Source organism: Trichechus manatus, unplaced genomic scaffold (assembly GCF_000243295.1).
Source record: "Trichechus manatus latirostris isolate Lorelei unplaced genomic scaffold, TriManLat1.0 scaffold00114, whole genome shotgun sequence".
Classification (NCBI taxonomy): domain Eukaryota; kingdom Metazoa; phylum Chordata; class Mammalia; order Sirenia; family Trichechidae; genus Trichechus; species Trichechus manatus.
Window position 1 is genome coordinate 1,913,995 of NW_004444050.1, and position 19,466 is coordinate 1,933,460.

The 19,466-nt window shown below is 34.7% G+C and overlaps 1 protein-coding gene across 2 annotated transcripts in view; it reads left to right on the plus strand.

The window, feature by feature from the left end:
- CDK13 (cyclin dependent kinase 13) overlaps positions 1-19,466 on the plus strand; it is a 160,198-nt gene that overhangs the window by 116,332 nt on the left and 24,400 nt on the right. For both annotated transcript variants that reach the window (XM_023738310.1, XM_004383956.2), the window contains exons 6-9: positions 548-737; positions 1,762-1,818; positions 15,160-15,261; positions 15,358-15,435. In XM_023738310.1, coding sequence (XP_023594078.1) covers positions 548-737; positions 1,762-1,818; positions 15,160-15,261; positions 15,358-15,435 — 427 coding nt within the window. The remainder of the gene's footprint in view (positions 1-547; positions 738-1,761; positions 1,819-15,159; positions 15,262-15,357; positions 15,436-19,466) is intronic.

Sequence of the window (19,466 nt, forward strand, 5' to 3'; positions counted from 1 at the left end):
GTATGTGTGTGAGCTATGTGCTATTTTAGGTTTTGTTAGCAGGATTAAGCTGGTTTTATGAAATAAATTTGCAATTTTTATGCTTTCAAATACTCCGAAACTGTACAAATATAATTAAATTATGTATCTCTTGAAGGTTGAATAGAAGTCATCTAAAGTCTGTCTGGTCTCAGACCCTTTATTGTTTTAGTAACTATTATTTTCTTCAATGATCTATACCGATCTTATTCAGCTTCTGCTGAGAGACAGTTTGTTTAATATCTAAAACTGTTAAGATTTTTTTTTAAACATTAATCACACCCAGAAACTATGCAATGTGGAAATAAACAGGGCTGTTTTTATATCATGACAACTGGGTTAGATGTTTCCTTTGGTTATATTCATTGATAATCAATTCAAAGAGAAAGATGAATTTATTGAAGTGACCAAGTAGCACCTCTTATCCAGGATTAATTTTTGTCCCAGCATTTTACTTTTAAAAATTTTGAACCTACAGGAAAGTTGCACAAATGAAAATCTTCAATGTATTAATTTTTCTCATTCTTAGGTGCATTTTATCTGGTGTTTGAATATATGGACCATGATCTGATGGGACTACTGGAATCAGGCTTAGTTCATTTTAATGAAAATCACATAAAGTCATTTATGAGACAGCTAATGGAAGGTCTGGATTATTGTCATAAGAAGAACTTTTTGCATAGAGATATTAAGTGTTCAAATATTCTTCTAAACAATAGGTATGGATATGAGCTTGATGTATATGTTCAAAATGAGTGGTATGCTTTAATTCTGTTAAAAGGATTTAAAATTTAGCTTATTCATAGCTTCAAAGTTTTTTAACATAATAACAATATTATAGCTTGCGCTACCTCTAAAATTGTGTTAAATATACTTTAGTTAACCTACATTAATAGTTTGTAATATACATAAAATAATATTTGGTTGACTTTCTTGCTTGGTAGTCTTCTAGATAATGTTAATGAATCTTCTCATAATTAATAATGTGATTTCAGCTTTAGGTTAAGAATAGATTTTAGAATTTTTCTTTTAAAACAGTCATCATATTTTTAAGGTGAACTTCTTCTGAAGCGTGTATACACACCTGTATGGGAACACACAGAGACATACCTATATATTTAAAGCTTATGTTAAATAGTTCACTAATGGCATTAAGTTAAACTCTGACACTTCTATTACAATTGGTATTATTTGTTAGTTTAGACTTGCCTGGTCCTGATTTTAATTAGTAGAAAATGTTTTATGCACCTTGCCCTTCCAAGAATTGGAAAGGGAAACAATTTTAAAATAAAGTGATTTAGCTCTTGAGCATTGTTGAATTGAGTAAGTAATTTGTCTTACTGCTAACTATTAGTAGAAATTAACTCATTTTGTTTTATTTTCATTGAAGTGTCCTTTTCTAAATAGTAACTGAATAGTGCTGAAATACTATTATATTAGTACCATTATAGTAATAATGATTATAATAACAGCACTAGTGTAACAATAACACTGTATTAGTACTGAATAGTAACTGAAACTATCCAAAACAAAGTACTAATTTTTTACCTTATCTTTTCATGGATTTATCGCTCTTAAGTGTAGGACCTTGGTGGTACTGCAGTGTGATGAAAATTAAAAATATGATCAAAGTTAAATTTTATTTATAAAATATATTTTTAATTAGTTCTAGGAATAGAATATGAATGTGTGACCATTTCCGAGTAGACTAATGCTTTTTGTTTATTTGTCTTATTCCACTAGAGGGCAGATAAAACTTGCAGATTTTGGACTTGCTCGGTTATATAGCTCAGAAGAAAGGTAAGAGTACTTTCAAATGATTATTATAGACATTAGAGTCCAGTTTTAGAAGCTATATACTAAGAACACCTTATTGATAACTTTATTTTTTTTAAAAAAGGGGGAAAATTTACTTTTCATTAACCATGAAGCTTTATACCATATTGGGTAAATATAATTTCTTTTAAAATAGAAATTTTAAATGTAAGTCAAATAAGCCTATGAATTTAAAAAAAATTATACATAAATTTCTAATGGAAGTTCAGACATTAAGATGCTCTTAATTTTTAGTGAAAAATCTTAGTTTATCCTTTTTAATTTGCATGTTTAAACTTATAAACTTTGTTTTAATTATTTTAGACTTCATGATTTCTCTGTTTTTTTTATATCTACAGTTTTGTTTTTTAAGCTTCCTAGAGCCCTTTATTTAAACAGACAATTGTGAGGAAGTTCACTCTGTAAGACAGAACAAAGTAGAGCTTCTCTGGCTAAAGTGGGGACATGTATCCCACTTGAATCCTTTTGTGCCTGGTGGTAATGAAAAATAACTTGTCTTACTTTCAACTAATATGGAATTTGAAAATAAAATATTTTTGTGAAGTAATGGATTTTATGTAAGTAAACTATGGCACTGCTTGGGCTTAATAAATTTCTAGAGTCAGTTTAGCCCATTCCTTTGCTGTCAGACAGCATTGTATGTTTTCATTTTTTTATATATATATATATATATATTTTAATCATAAAACTCTTTAGGTATGACAATTCTGTAATTATTTTTTGGGCTACCATAATTTAATATAATGAGACATCAGTTAATTGGAATTCTTAAAAATAATGTTCGCTTTCACTGAACCAGTTAAATTAGTGTTTCTGGTTAGTTGAAGAGATAAACAAAAACACTCTTAAGTTTTTTAGAGTGAAAAGTTTTCATTCATAAGTGAAACATTTTTTGAATATTTAAGATAGAATATTTCTCTATTTTTTAATCTTGCAGTGCCTGTGATATCATTTGGAAAATTATTGTCTTGTTCAGTATTCTAGAGTAGAGGTTTTCAAATGGTGTGTTTTGGATACATTGGCATTCCACCCCATTAAAACTGTGATGTGGGGGGCGTTGTGATGGACGGGGCTCCACTCGTCTTCTGTACCTGCTTTAGCCAGAGCTGTTCTGCTTTTGTTTGTTTTACCTATTTTCAATTAATATTTTGAGAAAAGGTTCTGGTGTTCCAAAAAAAAAAAAAAAATTTATTTTTTTAACTGTTCTAGAGCTTAAAAGCTATTACCCTCATTTTGCGTTTGAGAAAACTAAGACCTAGGAAAGGTTAGCTAACTTAAAGTCAAAATATATTTGTTGGTAGAGCCAAGCATGTATAGTTCAAGGTTTCTGATTCCCAATTTTTTATTACCATCATATTGTAACAGTGACTCTTGGTAGAAATTGAAGAAAATTGGTTCAAATGTATACTCAACCCCAAACTTCACTTGAAGCATATTTTTTGAGTGACCAAATTTCAGATGCTATTATTTTGGGTGAAATTCTGATTAATTAAGGATTCTGTCTCCTTGCTGGTTAATTGAGATTTCATTGTAGTTAGAGCATCCTTTCTTAATACAAGTATGTGTCTATTATGCTTGAATATAAATCCATTTCTTCTTGTTAGGTTTCAGTGGAGATGGAAAACAGCTAATTACCGTTTTCCATCTGAGAGATTCTTTTTATGCAGATGCTCATTCACATTTGGAATAGATACGTTGCAGAAAAGCTGAGTGTAAAGTAAAATTCTGTGTATCAAACTCTTATTTTTCCATTGATTCTGTTTTAAAAATGGAATGTTGAGTTCCAGTGGAGTGCCTGGGTATGGAGTGTTCACTGGGCCCTGGTTCCTGTTGCTCTGCTGGATTGATACAGGAATTTTGAGCTTAGAGAAGCAGGAAATTTAAAATCTCATACCTTTGCATCTTCTCAGTAATGTATACTGAGTTTTTCTGCTTAATCAAATTTATAAGATAAAAACTTGGTGTATCATTGTGTTTTATGAGCAGATACCATCTTAAGGGGTTCAGTTACTCCTTGCAAACTTTTCCAGATTGGAATAATGTCAGTTTCTTTAAAGTCCATTGGAGACGTCTGCTTAATTTAATACAAATATTTTCCTGTAACTCTTAATAATGTCCTAATTTTGAAAGAAATCTGCCTTTAGCTGACTTCCTGTATTGCCCCAAATTTTTCAAAGATTTCTTGAAAAAATATATAGCAAATGATTTTTTATTCATATTTCTACTTTGTTACTATAAGCAGAGGGAAATATACCCATTCAAAAGTTGTCAGTTTAAAGTATTTTCTAAGAAATTTGTTACTACAGATACAGTAACTGAAATGTCCAAAAAAATTAGTTTCTTTCAAAATACAGCAAATTTAAGGTTATCAACCATGTCTCTCTCATTATGTTTTGGATAGGCTTTTTTGAATTTGAGGAAAGCTGGGTGGAGTTACAGGTATCACAGAGGAATAGTACATTGAGGGTGTGTGACCAGTGTGGAGCTCCTCTGTCATGTGTGCTACAATAGAAAAAAGGAGAACCCTTACATTAAAATTAGGGAGTGGGGCGGAAATGATTCCTTTAAACCTAAAGAATCCTTTCCTCACTTTGAATATCAGTATTTATAAGCATTGGGAACTGTAGAACTTGGAGATAAGCTTTTGCCCCATTTCTTCATTATCTGTCATCTTTCAGTACCTGTTTTAAGTCAACTTTTCCTGAGACTTTTAGCCACATAATATTTCCTTGTGAGTTTTTATTTTACCAAATCATTGCTCCACTGCTTTTCCAAAGACGGAGTATCATTTTCTCTTTGTGTGATTGTCCCCCCCCCCTTTTTTTAAGGTACTTTGCACATAAGTTGAAAATAATTTCATTTTCTAGAGAAGAAACGATAACTTTTATTTTTTAATGCAAGGACAAAATCGATAGGCCTGAATCAGAGAACTTTGGCTCCAGCTCTGGCGTTGTCATTTAACCAGTTGTGGTTAAATGGGCAGATCTTGGGCAAATCACTTAATTTCTCTGGGCCTCATTATTCTCAACTTTTAAAATGAGGGATTTAGAATAAATGATCTCTAAAATCCTTATTTATAGTGTTGAAAAACAAATCTCTTAATTGTTCTAAAATTTACTGCAATGAAACCGTAATAAAACAAAAGTTTTCTAAACTACCAAAAACTCACTTCATTTCTATATTATGATCCAATAAGAAGGAAGAAATTAAAGGGGTCTTGAAATGTTACCAGGAAGAACCAGATACACTGGGTCACTAACACCACCCTCCCAAAACATACTCACCTTTTTTGGAGGCAATGCCACCATCTAGTGGCTTTTTAGAAAATTGCCATTAACAACAAAATAAATTTTTCCTAAGTTATAGGCATTAATGGAGGGAGAAGACAGTATCCCTCTAGCTACTTATCCAAGGGCAAGATGAAATTACATTCAGGATTAAAATTGCCTCCTAAACTCTGGTCACTGTTAGACTTTTGTCCTTATTTTATCACTCCATCTAAATTGTACTTACTAAAGACAGGGACCATTTTATACTTTTGTGTTTTCTATGCCTTAAAACATTGAACACATTGAATACAGTAATTGCTCGATTGATTCTCATCCTGATCTATCCCCTTTTTATAGATCAGTGCAGGGGGCTTTGGGGATTCCAGATAATAAAAAGAATCTTTTGGGAGGCTCTGGATAAGATTGGAAGAACCATGATAATAAAAAGATCACTAATAACATATGAATAGCAATAAATAATGCAATTAAACAACCTTCAGGAATGGAAATATCATTTAGATCACTGATTTAACTATAAGGTCAAGATTAAATTGTATCTCCTGCAGCCCTAATTTAGGAGCTTATTGTTTTGAGCATACACAGGAAAAAGGCAGACAATTTAATTCTTTAGGTTACAGTGTTCCCCACTCCTCGTGTGGGAGGAATCTCATCCGTGTGCTAAATACTGAAGACTCCCAAACTAAATTTCAAGCCTTGATCTCCAAACCTGTATGTTTATTGAACATCTCTACCTAGATGATCAGGGTACCTTAAATTAAGCATATTGTTACACAGCCTATCTCCTCTTCCCTGGAAAAAAGTCTGTTCCTTTTCCTTTATTCTCCCTTTTAGTTAAAGGTATCCAGTCACTCCCACATACAGATGTGTCTCACATGAACCCATTGCTGTCGAGTAGATTCCGACTCACAGCCATCTTACAGGATGAGTAGAACCACCCAGTCGGGTGTCCAAAGGATCGGGGAGGGTGTGTGTCAGGGTTGTATCTTTTCACCATACTTATTCAATCTGTGTGCTGAACAAATAAGCTGAGAAGCTGGACTATATGAAGAAGAGTGTGGCATCAGGATTGGAAGAAGACTCATTATTAACAACCTTCGTTATGCAGATGATACAACCTTGCTTGTGGAAAGTGAAGAGAACTTGAAGCACTTACTGATGAAGATCAAAGACTACAGCTTTCAGTTTGGATTACACCTCAACATAAAGAAATAACAAATGATGACAACTGGACCAATAAACAACATCATGGTAACTGGAGAAAATACTGAAGTTGTCAAGGATTTCATTTTACTTGGATCCACAATCAACGCCTGTGGAAGCAGCAGTCAAATCAAATGACACATTGCATTGGGCAAAAGAGCTCTTTAAAGTGTTAAATAACAAAGATGTCACCTTGAGGACTAAGGTGAGCCTGACTCAAGCTATATTTTTAATTGTCTCATATGCATGTGAAAGCTGGACAATGAATAAGGAAGACTGAAAAAGAATTGATGCATTTGAATTATGGTGTTTGCAAAGAATATCGAATATACCATGGATTGCCAAGAGAACAAACAAATCTGTCCTGGAAGAAGTACAGCCAGAATGCTCCTTAGAAATGAGGATGGCGAGACTATGTCTCACATACTTTGGACGTGTTATCAGGAGGGATCAGTCCCTGGAGAAGGACATCATGCTTGGTAAAGTAGAAGGTCAGTGAAAAAGAGGAAGACCCTCAATGAAATGGACTGACACAGTGTCTGTAACAGTGGGCTCAGGCATAGCAATGATTGTGAGGATGGTGCAGGACTGGGTGGTGTTTTGTTCTCTTGTACATAGGGTCACTATGAATGGGAACTGGCTCGACAGTACCTAACAACAACGACAACCACCTTTATGGAGGCAGACTGCCACATCTTTCTCCCGCGGAGCAGCTGGCGGGTTCAAACCACCAACCTTTCAGTTAGCAGCCAGGTGCTTAACCGCTACACCACCACGGCTCCTATACCTTATATACCAAAGCAAACCAAACCTGTTGCCGTCAAGTCAATTTCTACTCATATAGACCATGATAAATAGAATTTTATTAGATTTCCTGCCCCTGGTGTTTCTCCCTAGCCCTACATCTCTGTTATCACCTTATCTCCTGCCATTCTTCTTTACCTCATCACCTGCCCCCCAGATAATAGCAGTGTTGAGCCATTTGCAGTTCTCTAAACATGCCATGCCCTTGAATGCCTGTGTAATTTATATTTCCTTTTGTAAGGATTTATATTTCCCACTACCTCAGCCTGACAAGTTTGTTTTTTTCCTTCAGTATGCAGTTTGGGCATTATTACCTCTTTTGAAGTATGCCTTGAATCCCCTGGGCATCAAAGTGTGCATTTTCCTTTAGGTCTCCAGAGTACTTTATACATTATGTATTTATGTAGTATTTATATTGTAGTATTATAATTTATGTTTACATTATTACTAGACTTTTAAGTCTCTAAACAGCTGTGTTTGTTTTTAGTTCAATCATCTGTTAGTGTTTAGCATAGTGCTTAGCTCAAAGTTCTAGTAAGTGTTGGTTATTAGGAAGGAAAGGGAACAACCTTAAGTATCGTTTGTGCATGGCACTTTATTATGTACAGTCTCCTTTAAGAGAAATATTTTATGGGAAAACAGTCCTTTGAAATGGCTTGTAAGTATCATTATTCTTACGTACATTTTCAAGATCAAGAAACTGAAGTTTAGAAAGTTTAAGTGTATTTCCAAGATCATACATCTGTAAGTGGTAGAGCTAAGAATTAAACTTGCGTCTTTTGACAGAAAGACTGTTTTCATTATAATGATATGTTTCCCTGGTAAGACTCTGGATCCAGCCTTTACTTCCTAAAAGTGTTTACTGGATAGGGAGCTCTAGGGACCTCCTAAAGTCTGCTTTGGAGATACTGTTAGGCTGGTGATAGTTTTCTAGAGTCTCGTTGTAGCAAATAGTTCACTGAATTTTGCTGTCTCTGCCCCTTCACGCTGAAATAGGTATACTGTAGTTTCAGTCTTCTAGCAGTCAACAGGTTATCTGATAGCGCTGTATATGTGGTGACGCGTTTGCTTCTTTGTGATCTGAACAGCATCATCTTTTGCATTTTGACAAAGGGCAGCCAAACCTAGTAGACTAAATCTGAAATGTTCGTTTTCGGGGACTCTGGATTTTCATTTATTCATCTACTTTTGGATGATCCATTTTCATATTACAGTAGTGCTTTACTTTTCCTGGGATTTAAATTTCCTGACCTGTGGCCTATTATTTGCATGACCCTTGAGCTCAAGAATTACTCTTTACGTTTCTAAAGGTTTGTTTAAAAAATAGAAGAAGAAATGACATAGACACATGTGGCCGGCAGAGCCTAAGATATTGATTAACTGGGACTTTACAGAAAAAATTTGCCACCCCCTATGCATTAGATTTAGGCCCTGTATTGTCCTGCTTATTACTGCATGAGAACAAAAGCTGTTTAGTTTTTTGGTTTTTCCCCCTATAAGGAGAGAAGATGGGAATTTACAAGAATGTATTCTTTGTTAAGTTTGATGTTAAATGGACACCATTGAAATGTACTTTTAATATAATAATAGGTGCTGTTTCTAGTAAATATATCTGTACATTTCTTATATATCTGTATTTACGTGTCTGTCTACCTATCAGTCAATCAAGATATGTTATTTAAAGTTTGATTATTATCTAAGCTTTCCTCCTTCCTTAAACCCACTCTCCTCCTTCTGTTTTTTCTGTGTAGTCACCATTGCTTTACCTTGGCTCAGTATTAATACTATCTAACCTAACCACAGCTACAGATTTGGATTGTTTAGTCCTAGACTATCACTTTGCTGTTATATGTGATATATTGAATATGGAACACTTAATATTCAACAATTAACAATTAAATGCCATGTATTAGGAATAGTACTAGTCACTGAGGATTAAAAATTGTGGGCAAAAAAGACAAAACACCTACCCTAACAGGACTATACTGACTAGGAAGTACAGACAGGTAAACAGGAAGTTATAATGTAATGTGTAATGCTATATTACTTGTATTAGGGCAAGAAAAAAAATGCTCGGGGACATCTAATGTAGGCTTGTCTTCCTAGAAGTGATATTTAAGCTGCAATCTGAAAAATGAGTAGAAACTAACTGAAATGCAGGGTTTCTATGAACCCGGCAGGGAAAGCAGCGTTTGTTTGGCCTTCTCAGGGAACTGATGGCTTGGTGTGGTTGGAGCAAGAACAAAATCATAAAGAATCTTGTAAGTCTTGTGTGGATAGTCTCTAGAAGACAGCAGTGTATATTAGAGGTGTATGAGACACATTCATATTTGTATTTATACCATCACTCTGAGTACATTTGGAAAATGGATTGGTCTTGTAAGTCCAGAAGCAAGGGCAGTTAGAAAGCTGTTGCAGTAAATCTAGGTGGATGATAACAGCAAAACTAGAGAATGGGCATAGATATTGGAAAGACAGAGCTGAATTACAGGGATCTTAAGAATATAAAATTGTTAGAACTTGATTACATGTTGTAAGACACATCCCTGTCTCTACCCCTACTGTAAGATTTCTGCTTAGGCAACTTAATAAATGGCTTATTTGTTAGAATAGGCAATGCTGTTGTAGCTCAGGGAACCTCAAAATTCAGTGATTTAAAGAATAAGAATTTTATATTTTTCACTTAATAATCTGGAGTGGTTGTTGCTTACCTTGATGCAGAATTAATATTTAACCAAATCACCAGGTCAAGTAGTGATTCTTCTTCATACTCTCATTCAGGGAGTCGGGCTGGAAGATACGTCATCTTTCATACATCCTTATACATCCCTTCCGAGATTGTTGTCATCTCTGTCAGCCAGAAGTGAGAAAAGAAGAGGGAGGAGTGTTATGAGCCAGGCCTAGAACTGGCACTTAACACATATGCTCATGTTCCGTTGGAGAGAAGCTGGCCATGTAGTCACACATAACTGCAGTGAAGGTGGGAAGTGTAGTGTAGCTGGGCAGCTACCTTAGAAGAAGACAGCAACAGATTGTAGAGGACTGGTCTAAGTCTCTACCACAAATGGTGATGCTGTTTGCTGAGACAGGAAACAGAAAAAGATAATGAATTTTCTTTCGGATGTGTTGAGATTGAAGTAGTTACAGGACTTCTGAATTTGGATGTGTAGTAAGAATGAACAGGTGAGAGCAAGCGATCATCAGACGGCAGCATCAACTGGAAAAAAACTACTTTTGTTTATCTGTAGCAATATGATGATACAAGAATTTCAAAGTCGTTTTTTCTTGGGAGATATCAAAAGGAGGACAAGGGTAGTGGAAATAGAAAGGAAGAGGGAAAGGGTAAGAGAAAAAAGATTGTATTTACTGTTACGTAGTTATAAGTGAGTCAGTTAGAAATTATTAGTAAGTGCTTACTATATGCCAGTCATGGTTCAGTGATAGAATTCTCCCTTTCTAGCCAGGAGACCCAAGTTTGATTCCTAGACGTTATACCTCATGCACAGCCACGACTTGTCTGTCAGTGGAGGCTCACATGTTGGTATGATGCTGAACAGGTTTTGGTGGAGCTTCCAGACTAAGACAGACTAGGAAGAGAGGCCTGGCAATCTCTTCTGAAAAATCACTTAATGAAAACCCTGTGGATCACATGTTCTGATCTTGTGGTGCCAGGGGTTGTCATGAGTCGGAGACCAACTCAACAGCAGTTAACAACAACAAAAACATATGCCAGGCACTGAACTCTAGGTATTGTATATATAAACCAAAAAAAAACCCCCAAACCTCTTGCCATTGAGTCAATTCTGACTCATAGCGACCCTGTAGGACAGAGTAGAACTGCTCCACATGGTTTCCAAGAAGCGCCTGGTGGACTCAAACTGCTGACATTTTGGTTAGCAGTTGTAGCTCTTAACTGCTACACCACAGACCAAGTCCCTGGTTCCATTTACATTGTCATGAGGAAAGTTAGGCAATAAACTGGTGGGGGGTGGAGGGGGGGTGCAGGGAGAAATTTAAAATACAAAGTTCTGTAAAGTTAATAAAATACTGACTTTGGGGTCACTGTGCGTGTGTGGGGGGCAGCAGCTTGGCGATTTTAGCTAGGGCAATTAGGATAGACCTCTTGGAGGAAGTAAATTTGAGCTAAGACCTGAGTGATGAGAAGGGGAAAACCTAATGACCTGGGAGAAGAACATCCTTCCAAGTAAAAGGAACTGTGCAAATGTAAAGCCTTGGGAACAGACTTGAAAGGTTTGAGGGTAAAAAAGGTGCTCAGTGTAATAGGAGATAAGACTCTGGAGATAAAGCCTTAACAACAAAGGTAAAAAATTTGTTTTATTTAGTTTTTGCATTGGGAAATCAATGGACATTTTTAAGCAAGTAAGTGATATGACCTGGTTTCGTGCTCTTAAAAAAAAAATCGTGGAGAAACGGGTGAGACGAGAGTAGGAGCGGAGGCAAGGAAGCTAGTTTAGTGATTGTTAAACAGTAGTACCAATGGCAAGATAATAGTACCTTAGACTAGGGTTGTAGAAGGTGAAAAGCAGTTGGATTTGGGATTTATTTTGGATGTAGAGCTGCAAGAAATTGTTGATAGATTAGATGTGAAGTGGAGGAAGAGAGAAATCAAGCATGACTCCTGGATTTTTTACCTATGAAGCTGGGTAGGGGTAGGTGTTAGCAGTAGGTCCCAGATTTCTTATGTAGATTTGGTAGGTGTTTCTGCAGTGGATTCTGAAGTTGACAAGACATTTTTTGCATATAATGAATTTAGTTAACTGAAGGCTCTCCATATTTTTAACCTTTTGATTTACTAAGATTATTAAGTGCAGCAGCCAGTGGGATTAAGAGTATTGTACTAATCAAAAAGGAAATACATTTTGTTGTGCTTATAATTAGAATTATATTTAAGAATTTAATTTTAAAAATAGAATTTCTTCATATATCTGCAGTGCCTAGCAACAATGCTTTAAGTGTAGTAAGCATCCAATAAAGATTTGTTAAATAGATTTTTTTACATGTTTATAAATTAACAGTATCTTTTGTCTAAAGCAGTATACATTATAGTCTGAAAGAAATAATAAATGTAGACTATTAGATATGTTGTTGGAAAAATGAAACATTTTGGAGCTAGTTACTTTTATAGGATTCTTTTTTTTCATTTCTTGGAATGATCATTAACAAAGGCAGCAGTTCTGGCTTGTAAATTTTAACTGGAATTATCGAGAACACCCAAACACTTCAAGGGCCTAGGATCGGCTCTGAATATCTGCTTTGCCTTTTATATATCTATACCAGATAGGAGGCTGAGCCACATGCCAGCCTGAGAATACTCCCTTATGGCAGTTCGTGGTTTATTGGGGATGCAGTGCTGCTTGTCAGGCTCTGGGGTACGGAAGGCCATAGCATATCTCATTTTCCTGACCTCCCCAATCTCTGGAATTCCTGGGATTGTCTAGAGGCAAAGTATTGGAATCTGTCACCGGACAGGTGGAAAGCCTTTAATTTCTACTGTGCTGATGCTTCATTGAATGTAAATAAAAATGTCAGTGTAGTGCTTTGTTTTGTACAAAGTCTGTATCAGTCTGAATGTGTATTCACTTCACAAATGAAAGAATTTTTGCGAATTTGAGATTATATGAGTATTTTAAAATTGAACTTTCTGGATCTAGTTTTACAGTTGAATGCTTTTTCTCAGTCTTTACCTAGCTCTTACTTTTCTTCTAACAGAAAACAAACACCTGGGAATATTTGGAAAAGCTATTAATTAGTATACATTAAATATTTTTGCAGTACACTTAGACTGTACTTCATTTAGTTTTGTGTTTAATCATTTTTGAAAATGCACAGAATATTTTTACTTCTGAATTTGATAGAAGTTAAAAAAAGTAAGCTAATCTGGTTTTAACTGCAAAAGATGACTCTAAATGTTGCCTACAACTTGATACATAGTCTATAAAAGAGCAGTAATTTTTAATTTAAATATTCCTTTTTCAGTAAAATTTAGTAACCTGAATTAGTGTGATTTTGCCACATAATTCAATATAGTTAAAAAATATATATACATGAATCAACTTTTTAATATATATGTAAAATATATATGTATGTATACATTTCTTTTTGCAGATAATTTTTCTTGACTTATAGAGGTTTATATTAATTTAAACATTTTCTTGAGACAGTAGATATCTAGTTGCACTTCAGTAACATGACCATAGCTTTCCTATGCTTATAGACCCTGAAATGTGTTAGAAAAGCTAGTCATCATAATTTTCATAAACTTTTTTCTCTCATTCAGCCAATTCACGTATGTTACCTAAAGTTTCAGGGCCGTACACGTTAAGGTGCCTGCCCTGTGCCCATCCTTGTTCTGGGCTTTGTCTGTGGGGATCATAATAAAGAATGACCTGGGGTCTTTTGATTTTCTGGGAACATATAAAACATAAACAGAATAGGAGAGTTCAAGACAGTGGTAAGTATGATACAAATTTAAGAATGTGAAAATAATCTACTGTTAGTACAGATTAGACTTCATGGAAGTGGGTTGTTCACTTTGTCTTGAAGGAGATACAGTGTTTGAATGATAAAAAATAGAAATATTTCCAACTTTAAAAGGGGTTAAGGGATAAAGAACAGAACATATTTTTAAAGAATGATTAAGCCTAGCTTAATAAGAGTAGGTAGAATTAGAAAAAAGCTTCTTCATGTGAAGAAAAGTGATGTGAGGAAACAAACAGAAATGACCAAGAAAAATAAATAATGTTAGAAAAATCTAATCCTAATTTGCTACTGAAAATAGACTATCCTTTTTATTTTCAGTACTTATATGTAGATCAGTTACCCCTTTTTTTCCTGGTTTGGAACACTGTTAGTGTAGTCCTGTCTCCAGTAATGCTGTGATAAACAGATTGATGGCTTATAGTATGAGTGCTTAAATTATTTGAAGAAATTTGACTCAATGGGGCAGAGCAGGTCAGATTGCTGAGGTCTTGTGCTGCCTGGAACTTCAGATCTATATAGCTGGCAGTGTGAATACCTAGAGGGAATTGTTTTATAAATCATGATTCTTTTCCTTCCTCCCAAAACTGGTCCAGGTCCAAGCCAACCTCAGGTATACGGGCTTGGAATACTACCTTCCTGGGGCAATTTCCTATGATATAACCTTTGAATCCTTGTGATTTGGAGGATGTCTGTAAAGAAAGAGAGTTAAGACTTGATCTAAAGACATATATGATCACCCTGAAGTATATACGCTAATCCTGGATCAGTCGAAGAGCCATCTCTGACTTCTTAGGACTTTTTTCATTCATGTGAGTCAACTAGAACGTGATCATTCTCTCAGGATTGAAAGCAGTGTCAGAGAATATGTACTGTGATGGTCAAACTGGTTCCTAATATAAGCTGCTATAGATAACCTCTTCTCTCTATAGCAAATAAAGAAATTGCAGTATATGTGTCATTATTGTTAGAAGATGACTGTGGAGTCATCTGATAAAGTACCGTAGCTGTTGTTAGTGGTTCCTTGCAGAGTAGAGCCCAGCTACTACAGCCTGCATTTTTGCACTTTCTGTTCACATACTGTAGTGGGTTGAAATCAATGAAATATTGCCAGCAATAGGCCCATTTGAAAACTTTTGTCACTCACTAGTAGTATGCCGGATTTGGTCTAAATCAATCCCTTTAAAAGTTATTATGGAAAGGAGAAACAGTATTGAACAGTTGTGTTTATATAAAGATCTTTATTTGATCAAATTATAGTTAAAACCACTCAACTGCTTTTTATTTTTATTTTCGTATATTTAAGGGAAGTTTTCAGTTCATCATGTTGCTCTCAGATGCATTTTATGATCACATCGTAGATGCCATAGTATGTCTATATTTGTAGGCACATGAGAGCGGTTTTAGTTAGAGTTGTAGGATTGCTTTGATAGGCTAAAATAATGTTTCCTAAGAGAATCTCTCTTATCCTAACAAATACTAACTCTAAAGAATGCTTTTCTGTGTTTTTTAGTCGGCCGTATACTAACAAGGTCATCACTTTATGGTACCGTCCACCTGAACTACTGTTGGGAGAAGAACGCTATACACCAGCTATTGATGTCTGGAGCTGTGGGTAAGATAGCCTTACTGATTGGTTTATTTTACTTGAAACTTGTGGTAGTAAAGTAAAATCAGCTCGTTTGTTAATGATGGGTATTTTTTCTATTAGATGCATCCTTGGTGAACTCTTCACTAAAAAACCTATATTTCAAGCAAATCAGGAACTTGCACAACTAGAATTAATAAGGTAAGCTCATAATTCTAATATTTGGGGCAGAGGAAGGTCATACTTCATAGGAAATTTAAACTCTATCAAGCTTGTCTTTTTCAAGAGGAAAATATCGCAGTTCTTTTGAAAGCTAAACGAAGAGAAGACTGGGAAGGAAGAGTAAATATGAGGAAGGAGAGAATGAATGGTAGATACTTCTTCATAAAGTATTAGCAGAAACTACTGAAGGATTAATGTTTTGGTATATTGTAAAGAAGTAGTCTATCTTAGGTATATATATACATGTTTATATATGTTGTATATACACCAAAATATATGCATATACTAGCTAGTGTAGGTCTTTATAATATGGAGCCTGTCGTAGGACCTATCTCATAAGGAGCTATTCATACGTATTAGTCATCTTTCTCTTAATCCCATATTTAACATCATTTAGGAACGATGTTGGTATGAGGTACAAATTTACAGGATTTTACTTTCCCAACTGGACAAAATGAACATAAAACAACAAGTAGTAACCAGAGAAGGATCCCAACTTCATAGTGTAAACTTTGAGAAGTAGTACCCAGAGACAGACAGTTTTAAGCAAACTAAAGGAAGTTCCTGAGAATTCACAAGTGTTCCCCATTTTGGGGAGACCATAACAGCTAGTTAGAGTTTGGACAAAATAATTTTTAAAAAATTTTAAAAAAGAGCAGAACACCTTAATATTGCCCTTTTTGATGATTGGGGAACTGTAGGGTAAAGTAGAGAAAGATGAGTGCCCCAGTTGGAGCTCACTTTTCTGGGGATAGATTGGCTAAAATCAGAAATATGCAAGCCAGAGGCTAACAGTGATTTTCTTCCACAGCAGCCAGTTGCCTCACCCTAAAGTGGAAGTAGAGAGCCAGTTATGTCCCAGACTGGGCTTGAGGGGGTCCCAGCACAGAACTTTGAGGAGGGAGGTAGAGGAGTGCACCAGGAATATACTGTTAGAAAATGTTTATTTTACCTTTTTTATTGTGTAACAGACAAGTAGATAAGGTTACAGAAGAATTAATAGATATACCTAAAAACAAGAAATATACTTTTTTCAATGCTCATTGGACATTTACAAAAGTTGGCTTATATATTAGTAGAAAATGAGAGTAAACTCCAAAACATCGAAAATAGTACAGACTATATTCTCTAACCAAAAATAGAGTAAAACTAGAAATTAATATAAAAATGGAAACAACAAAGCCTCTCAACTATCTCAAAAGTTTAAATATGTTGAAAATAATTATTAAATAATCATTAAAGAGAAATCAAACTATATTTCATATGAAAAGCTATGTACACAACCTGAAATACACTACTAAATAAGAAAAATGAAAGTAGATGAATTAAACATTCAACCAACAAGCTAGAAAAAAAAGGAGAATAAACCCAGAGAATAAAAGTAATTAATGAGTTACAGTACAGCAGAAGATAGAACTTATGAACAAATCTAAGAGCTGGTCTTAGGTTTATTCACAGACATGAGCAAATATAAACTAAACCACTAATTAAACTTAGTAATAAGAAGAGAGGGTATAAATAAATGAAATGAAGTTATAGGAATTGACCACTGATATAAAGAAAATCAAAATAATTATGAGACCACTTGATTGACCAAACTTGACCATTGGAATACTCAAATAGAGGAAATAATGTCAAGGAGCCCTGGTGGTGTAATGGTTAAGTGCTCGGCTGCTTACCAAAAGGTCAGCAGTTCAAATCCACCTGCCACTCCTTGGAAACCCCATGGGGCAGTTCTGCTCTGTCCTACAGGGTCGCTGTGAGTCAGAACCAAGCCAACGGCACCTAACGACAACAACAACAGTGTTGTCAGAACATTTCTCAAAAGAACCAACCAAATGTTGGTCCCAACATTTTCATAGGTAAATTGTTGCAAAGTTTTCAGAAACTAATTATTGTAATGCTCTTTAAACTGTTCCAGAACAAAGAATAATATAGTAGATTTCTTATTCCAGCCTTCCCTTAAACAGACTTACTGGAGTCACCGATGTTCTCCATTCCTTGTGTAAATAAATACCGGTTTGATGACATGGCAGGCTGAGTGCTTGCAGCTTAGTAGGCAGCCGGTTTCTAGTATGACCATGTGTGTTTATCCTACCAGTTAAAGAGTATGATGACCAAGAGGTGGTGGTTTGTTTCAAAATTTTTTATGTAAGCTATTCTTATTATAGTTGTGTAGCTTAATAAAATATATATGTAGGACTTTGCACCTAAAAGAGTTGCTGTCAGATTAATTAGTGGGCAAGGAACTGTAAAAGTTAGAAACAAAAGTCATAAAAATCTAGAAGGATTTAGCACTCAGATTGCTTTGGAAGTGTTTTTAACTTCTAGCTTTATTTAAAGAAACTAAAATGTAAAATCCTTGATTTATGGGTGTGGTTTGTGAAAGAAAGCTAATGCAAAATTTCATTCACTGAGTCCTGTGTTCAAAGAGAGGGCCTTGATCCTGTGTCAGAAGATTGGAGAATAAATGTACATTTATAAATTTTCAGTTAAAATAAAATGTTTAAATTATGTATCTATGTATCTTTTTGTTTTTTTTTTTAATTCCCTCTTTTAACCTGTTTTCTCAGTTAACTAGCCAACTACTGGTCCTGATTATATTGGATACTAGGACTTCTATTAATGATAGGTAACATTTATTTAGTTTATACAGGATATAAGCATTGTTATGAGTTTCTCCTGAATTATCTCACTTAAATTTCATAACAACCTTATGTGTTCTTTTTATATTAAAAAAAAAAAAATGAAGCTTATAGAGGTGAAGAATTTGTCTAGGGTTGTACAGCCAGCAAGAGGCAAATTGGGATTTGAACCTAGACAGTTTTATCTCAAAATCTAAACTTTTAACTATTACTCTATCCTATGTGGGAAGTAAAACTTCCTTGAACTTTTAACGAAGTCATTATAACAGAATACCAATACTTGACAAAGACAGCATGACACATTTCTACAGGATATTAGTCCAAAAATTCTAAAGGAGATATTAGCAAATAGTATCCAACTTTTTAAAAATTTACCTGCAAAATCAAATAGGATTCATCCCAAGAATATAAGGATGTTCAGAATTAAGAAATCAAAATAAAAAAGATTGTGTTTTGATACTGTTATTTGAGTGTTCTGGAAGTACTAACCATTTAACTAGTAGTGTTAGAAAAGTGAACCAAAAAGAGGTACAAACAATGGAAAGATGGAGGCAGTATTGCCAGAATTTGTATGTGGTAACATTGCATATATGAAACATGCAAGGGAATCACCTGAAAGACCTCAAAATAAAGAATTTGATAAAATGGCAGGTGTGAAATGAAGTAAGAGTGTGTGTGTGCGTGCGTGCATGCATGCATACACGTATTATACTAAGAATTAGTAGATACTGAAAGCAACAACTTTTTAAAAATACATATACCAATAATAACCACTTAGAAAACATAATGGAGAAAAAGATGCTTTTAGCAAAACCACCACCATATATGTCCCAGGAATATTGAAAACTATAATGTCCTACTGAAAAATGTAAAGAATATTTGAATAATTGTTGACAAGGCATATTTTGTTCTTGACTAGGAAGCCTTCATTTTTATTTAAAGATGGCAATTCATACTAAATTTGTCAGTACATTCCTAATGAGAATTTCAGGGGACATTTTTTTGAAACATGATGATTGATTTTAATGTGTATCTGGAAGAATAAACGTGAAAATAACCAGGAAAATTCTTAAAAAGTAGGAAAACTGGCGACATCCTAGTTGGGGGAGACAGACAAAACAAAGAAATTAATAAAATATATCAGGTGGTGATAAGTGTAAGAGGATAGAAAGGAGGTGGTGGTGTATATAGAGTCAGGGAAGGTCTGCCATAAGGTGACATTTGAGCAGAGATCTGAATGAAGTGAAGGAACAGCAAAGTTGTAAAGACCCTGAGGCATGAGTGTACTTGGGTCATTTCATGAACATGTTAAGTCAGTTGATGAACTATATGGAAAAAGAGAAAACTGATTTTCTATCCATCTGG